This window comes from Musca autumnalis, unplaced genomic scaffold (genome assembly GCF_047663935.1).
Source record: "Musca autumnalis isolate F117 unplaced genomic scaffold, ASM4766393v1 scaffold_3, whole genome shotgun sequence".
Taxonomy (NCBI): domain Eukaryota; kingdom Metazoa; phylum Arthropoda; class Insecta; order Diptera; family Muscidae; genus Musca; species Musca autumnalis.
Genome location: NW_027411866.1, coordinates 172,550 through 179,785, shown reverse-complemented (window position 1 = coordinate 179,785; position 7,236 = coordinate 172,550). Strand labels below are relative to the sequence as shown.

At 32.6% G+C, this 7,236-nt stretch overlaps 1 protein-coding gene across 2 annotated transcripts; it reads left to right on the top strand.

Annotated features, from left to right (window-relative positions):
• The first annotated feature begins 5,024 nt into the window (after positions 1 to 5,024).
• On the top strand, positions 5,025 to 7,011 carry Naa20A (N-alpha-acetyltransferase 20 A). 2 transcript variants are annotated; one of them, XM_073979516.1, is made up of 6 exons: positions 5,025 to 5,303; positions 5,372 to 5,487; positions 5,540 to 5,669; positions 5,719 to 5,855; positions 6,090 to 6,151; positions 6,845 to 7,011. In XM_073979516.1, the coding sequence occupies exons 1-6, from the start codon at positions 5,251 to 5,253 to the stop codon at positions 6,893 to 6,895; spliced, it is 549 nt and encodes a 182-aa protein (XP_073835617.1). In that variant the 5' UTR covers positions 5,025 to 5,250; the 3' UTR covers positions 6,896 to 7,011. The 2 variants fall into 2 exon arrangements, with proteins under 2 accessions (XP_073835617.1, XP_073835618.1); XM_073979517.1 differs by having other exon boundaries at positions 6,090 to 6,219; positions 6,845 to 6,979.
• Positions 7,012 to 7,236: the final 225 nt, after the last annotated feature.

Genomic DNA, 7,236 nt, shown 5'->3' with positions numbered 1-7,236 from the left:
CGATTCTAATCCGAATGATTGAACTGGATAGTGAACTATGAACTAGATTACTGAACTAGTTCAGTTAAAAGAGCTGTAGTGGGATTCTCTAGGGCAGGGGTGAGCACGCCTGTGTGTTAGCACACAGGTAAATTGTGAAAACGTACTCTGCGTACGTTTTTTGTGAACCATAAACAATTAAAAGTTTATGCAATTGTTTATTTATATTTTTTTAATAATTTGCATTGTGGACGATTTTAGACAACATTAATGTTTAAAAATGTTGAAATAAATAATGAAACATCAAGAAGAATTAAATATTAATTCTCCCTTAAATTTGCCTCTCTCTCGATTTTGCTCAGCTCTGCTCTAGGGCATTTTTGGGTTACCGACTTGTTAACCCTTCGTTGGATACCGATATTGTTTGTCAGGTTCGTAACACATGAGTCTGGACAGACCCATATAATTATAAGCCCTGTTCCTTTACGTGCAAGAATCTTCAAGTTTTACAACTTTTTACTCGAAAAGCGTTCCTTTACTTCAGACACCATACAATTCATATGGAAGTAGATTACAACTTTTGCTACTTTTGCCAGTTTTACCATATTCAAAAGTAAAGGAACAGACCACAGTTTATACAGTTGGCCATTCAGAGTTCTGTTAACAACATTTGACAACAAACATAATAGATTGTTCATTATTGTGATTTGATTTCCTTTGTATTTTATGTATTTGACAGCAAACTAAATAGTCAGGGCTAACTAGTTTGGGCTGAATGGCCAACTGTATAAACTGTGGAACAGACCAATAATAATTAATTTATTCAGAATGAATAGTGTCTATTTTATAACTCTACAGCTTATTGCAGCGCAATAACGATAATATCAATAGGTAACTGAAGGCATATATGCTAAGGATTTTCTTCTAATTCATATGGAGATTTCTATATTTGAACAATTCCACCCCACAAAAAGGGCATAAAGGCTACGTAATGGGTTTTATTGGTCCAGCTATGTGTATAATTGTCTAAAATAAATGTGTAATACTATTTGCAAGGGATATTTTTTATGTTGTGGTACATTCACTGATTTCAAACCCATCTCCTACTTTTGCGATGTGCAATTTTAAGGACATGGAAGGGTGAAATGCAACAAATGTCATAAAATGGTATTCATTTTGTCAAATAATGTAAAAAAGATCCAATTTTAAGAAAAATTTCGGAAATTTTTCAATGAAAAATAGGTGGGGTCTGGCCAGGGGTCATGTGCTACGAATGTGATATGTATGTCAAAAAATCCTTATAGCTCCTTTTCTGGCAATCCTTTTGACTTCATGCTTCTTTCGTTAGAAAGGTAAGAAAATTTCCTGAAGCCACCTGGAATCTCCGGTCCATAGCTTTATTGTAACCCAGTTTAAAATGCAAAATAAAATGAAAAAGGCCTGGCCAGACTCGGGTGTCAAACGGAGGGTTAAATAAAAACGCAAAATATGAATGAAAAGTTGAAATAAAAGTTGACATCACTGATGCTATCGGTAGAACTTCTTAAGGGCTGTTTACACCATCTATCAATGTCATATGAGCTGTCATTTCTTTCATCCATTCGACATTCTCTATGTTTGTCAAAATTGACGTCATCCATACAACTTTCAATTTGTGCGTTCATACCTACAAGTGTTATTTTCGTATGACATAACCTATAAATATAAAAACAGCTGTTTTTGTCATTGTTTACATTTATTGTTGAGTTGCAAATTTGCGCAAATTTTAATTTTGGTTAAAGGAGAATGAATATCTAGCATGTTTGTTGTGGTAGAATAGGTTTTTGGGGTTATAGAGGCATTTATGTTTTTGCCACAAAGTAATCATTTCCAAGACTGCTTCTTTCGACCAATCGATCTGAAAATTACATTATAAACACTCTTTGTTTACTTTTCTAAATATTTAAATATACATAACTTTCCATTTTCTTTTTTAAAAGATTTTGTTTTTCTTTTTTTTTTTTTTTGAGAATGCCAGAAAACAGCTGATAAATTTATGTTTACATACAAGAATGCCGTATCAAATAGAGCGCTCCCTAAATGAAATATTTACATATGAGTTGCCAAATCATTTTGATAGATGAAAATTTTCATAGTGGTCACACTATGTGTACAACATTCGCAGGTAGAAAATTTGACATCTCACACGACATTGATAGATGGTGTAAACAACCCTTTATTGGTCGCTTATGCTTGGTTTACATTTACAAAATCCACTCGATTTCAACTGTCAATTCCTTTGCGTATAATGAAAACTCATTGAAATTCATTGGATTTCATTTGACGTTTAAGCAATGGAATTGACAGTTGAAATCGAGTGGATTTCGTAAATGTAACCAAGCATAACTTACCCAATAATATCGTTAATTACCGAAATTATAAGCATTTTAATGTTAACGATTTTTGTCGATAAGCAAAAATGTGTTATGCTTGGTTTACATTCGGCGTCGTTTCGTGATTTCGAAGGCGTTTCGCGATTTCGTGCGGAATCAAGCAAAATTTATCATGATTTCGCATAAAAAAATGAAATCATCTCATTTCGTGATTTCAGCGAAATCAACATCGAAATCACAGTACACATGATATACAACCTTGCTTTTGCCTAAAAAAGTACCAAAAGTTGCAACACTTTTCACGTATCACAATAAACAAGGTAGATGTGCGAATTGCTGGAACAAAAAATGTTAATAACAAATTTGTAAACAATGTGAAAAAATATTAAATTACATTGTTACAATGCTATTTTTCATTGTGTTCCCGTACTTTTTTAATGGCAATGTTGGAAAATAGACCGAATTGTCAAAAATTGTTTCCCCATACAAATTTCGTAAAAAATACGGGAACGGAAAAATGACGGAAATTGCAAAAATTCCAGCAGAAATGTCAAAATCAACGTATCAGCTATAATATTAGATACCAATGAACATATGAACATGCTTGCTGCTAGTTTCTACTAGGCCAAAATTTTATGGCAGAAAACAGGAGAAGAGGGTGTTATTATGCGCTATTTTTGTTTAAAGAGAAGTGCAAGTCTTGCTAGATTTCGGAGTACGGGAACGCATTTTTAGCACTAAATGCATGGTATAAGTAAAGAGGTAGATTTAAATGAAAAAATCTATAGAACCCTTGTTTTTCTTGAATTCCTAAAACTTCAAAATAAAAGCAACAATTGGGTTTGTTTACAATGCATTTTTTGAGCATTTTTTAAAAAACGCGAAAAATGAATGAAGAGTTAAGTTTTCTCCACATAATCGAGTTGTGAATATGATAAACTAATTGTTTCAATGCAAATCTCACCAATTTCTTCCATACAAATGGTCTAAAAACAATTTTAAAAATCATTGAATTCGATTGTTTTTAAAATTGTTTGGCATATTATTCAAACACCACACACACATACACAGTTTGTTTATATTGTTTTGAAGTTTTAGGCATACTCGAATGAAAAAAATTTAAATTCACATAAAGCTTTGGCTAACCTTTCTTATTAAACCATGACTAAATGGAAAAACTCCTGCAAGTACTAATATTTTGCAGGTTCTGAGCAAAACTTTTATCTATCAAAATTTATTATTATGAGGTCTCAACGATAAAATAATTTTTTATTTTTTCATTTGTTAGTACTATACACAATTAATACGATATATAGATAATTTTACGATAATTTTCCAAATAAAGTTGTAAAGTTCTATATTGTCGTATATTTTTGACGATTAAATCAATTTATAAGAAATTGTTTTGAAAATTCATGTTCGAAATCCACTGGATTTCACGAAATCCTGAAATACACCCCGGTGTTTATACTTATTTTTTTGTTGATTTCAAACATATCACAATTATCAAGGTAGATGCATATGCGCAGCTGATCGAACATAAATTTTCAAAACGAGTTGTTGTATATTTAATTAGTCATCAAAAATATACGACAATATAGAACTTTACAACTTTATTTCGAAAATTACCGTAAAATTAGCTATATATCGTATTAATTGTGTATAGTACTATCAAATAAAAAAATATTTTATCGTTGAGACGTCATAATAATAAATTTTGATAGATAATATTTGTGCTCAGAACCTGCAAAATATTATTACTTGAAGTAGTTTGCCCGTTCAGTGCTAAAAATGATTTCCCGTACTCCGAAATCTAGCAAGACTTGCACTTCTCTTTAAACAATAGCAGCGCCGAATAACACTCTCTTCTCCTATTTTCTGCCATACAATTTTGGCCTGTCTGTCTAGGTTATTAGAAACTAGCATCATGTTCGTTGGCATCTAACTACGATAGCTGATACGTTGATTTTGACATTTCTGCTGGAGTTTTTGCAATTTCCGTAATTTTTCCGTTCCCGTCTTTTTTAAGAAATTTGTATGGGGAAGCAATTTATGAAAATTCGCTCTTTTTTCTAACATAACCACTAAAAAGTACGGGAACAAAACAGCATTTTAACAAAGTAATTTCATATTTTTTCACATTGCTTACAAATTTTGATAATACAATTTTTTGTTGCAGCAACTGACCGTCTACCTTGTTTATTGTGATACGTGAAAAGTGTTGCAACTTTTGGTACTTTTTCAGGCAAAAGCAGGGTTGTATATCATGTGTACTGTGATTTCGATGTTGATTTCGCTGAAATCACGAAATGAGATGATTTCATTTTTGTATGCGAAATCATGATAATTTTTGCTTGATTTCGCGCGAAATCACGAAACGCCTTCGAAATCACGAAAAGACGCCGAATGTAAACCAAACATAAGGTAGAAACAGAATCAAGCATCGCTTGCTTCCCAAATGTCAAATTATAAAGGAATGCCAGAGCCTCCTAAAGAAGAACTCAGGCGGATTTGCAAAGAGGCTCTGGCATTCCTTTATAATTTGACATTTGGGAAGCAAGCAAAGCAAGCGACGATTGATTCTGTTCTGGCCTTAAGGAATGCCAGATCCTTCTAAAGGAGAACGCAGGCGGATTTGCAAAGAGGCTCTGGCATTCCTTTATAATTTGACATTTGGGGAAGCAAGCAAAGCAAGCGACGATTGATTCTGTTCTGGCCTTTAGAGAATCCCACTACTGAACTAGATTTTTCAAATGAACTAGATTGTACAACTCTATTAGATTGCCTGGTGAAACATCGTACGCCGCTAAATATACTAATAGTTCGCCTTCGTTATCTGTTGCTGAACTCAAAATTTACTTATTTTGTGCTCTTAAAATTTAAGACCTAAATTCATAATATGACAACTTTAAGGCCTTTTACTTGTGACGATTTGTTCAAATTCAATAATGTGTAAGAAACATCAAATCGGATTATGATATCGACTAAAGAACTCACAATTCTTATTTTCTAAAATATAGAAACTTTGATCCATTGACAGAAACATATGGCCTATCCTTCTATACTCAGTATTTAGCTCGGTGGCCAGAGTTCTTCCAGTTGGCACAGTCTCCCAGTGGTCAAATTATGGGTTATAGTAAGTTCAACTTATTAAAGTTTACTTTGTGCTGACAATTTTGACTTTTTAGTAATGGGCAAAGTTGAAGGACATATGGAAAACTGGCATGGGCACGTTACTGCGTTAACAGTTTCACCCGACTACCGCCGTTTAGGTTTGGCTGCTTTATTAATGAACTTTTTGGAGGACATATCTGAGAAGTAAGTGATGATTCTCGAAACATAAAAAATTATATTGTATTTTTTTTAGGAAACGGGCATATTTTGTCGACTTGTTTGTTCGGAAGAGTAATAAAATTGCAATCAATATGTATACAAATCTGGGGTATATTGTGTATCGAACTATATTGGATTATTATTCAGGAGATCAAGATGAAGATGCTTATGGTATGTAACTTCTCATATGTCGAAGGTCAGACTAAAGAGGTTTCGTCAAAAAAGTTGCGTTTAATAAGGTGTTTCAAAATCGAATTATTCAATACTGAATTTTATGATTTTACTCTAGTATGGAAGTCGATTGTGGAACGCCTAATTAAACGCAACTTTTTTCACGAAACCTAGTCTGACCATCGACTATGCAAATATGAGTTTTTTCTTAATCCAATTTTTGTTTATTTGTAGATATGAGAAAAGCGCTATCTAGGGACATTGAAAGGAAGTCTATAATACCGTACTCACAACCAGTACGACTGGAAGATTTAGATATGCATTAGTTATGATTGTCTTGAGTTTCTGATTTTTATTTAAAAAAGTAAATAACCATATACCCTTTTGTTTTTAACAACTGTTTAAGGTCAGCTTTCTATGAACAGATTGGTATCCATTAATATGTGACAACTCGTTTCTTTTGATCTTGTAAATAACACTTTGTTTCTACTTTCCTATGGTATATTGAAGCATATACAACCCGATCATGAATATCAAATCCCCATTAGTTATCTCACTCTGTCCATTAAGTTTCAACGATAGAAGATCGACATATGCTGTTTGTCAATAGGTCTGTACGATAACTCAAAAGTTTGTACAAGCTTTTACAAAATGCTGTTCGATAACAGACTTGTTCAGTACAAGTGAAGTGAGAAGTACTTGCAAGTAGTTGCAAAAACTAGCAAACACATTTTACTTGCGAAGTTATCAAGCAGGCCTAATATAAGATTGATAAGTTGTACAGTTGTTCAATCATCACTATACCTAAACTATCCATTAACTGCAATATGAACCACAGAACCGTCCCAAAACAATGTAAATAATTACTAAATTCTTATATTCAAATATCATATTTTAAAGGTATGATGCGTTTTATTTCTGTTTTTTTAATTTGTTACTGTCTACCATCACTCAAGTGGTACATATATTAATTTGTTAACCTTTCACAGGTTTCCAAAGCCGAACTACGACGATACATGGAAAGAACTAATTACATATAGAAGGAATTACGGTTTTAATGAAAAATAATAACGTGAACTTCAAGATGGAAAATTATGTAAAATTAACATGTTTGACATTTATTTCTCAACATAAATAAATAGTAAATAAAAAATTAAAAGAGACATATATACCCAGCAAAATTTTATGGAAGTGGTTCCATGAGATGCCATGATTTCACTGGATCTTTTGCATTGGTTCAAATGAAGTCGTGAAAGATCCGATCTTTTCATTAGCATTTAAACCCATGCAAAGGAAGTCGTGAAAGATCCGATCTTTTCATCAGCATTTGAATCATTTTTACAGATCACTACAAAAAAAAAAAAAAAACAAGTCGATTTGT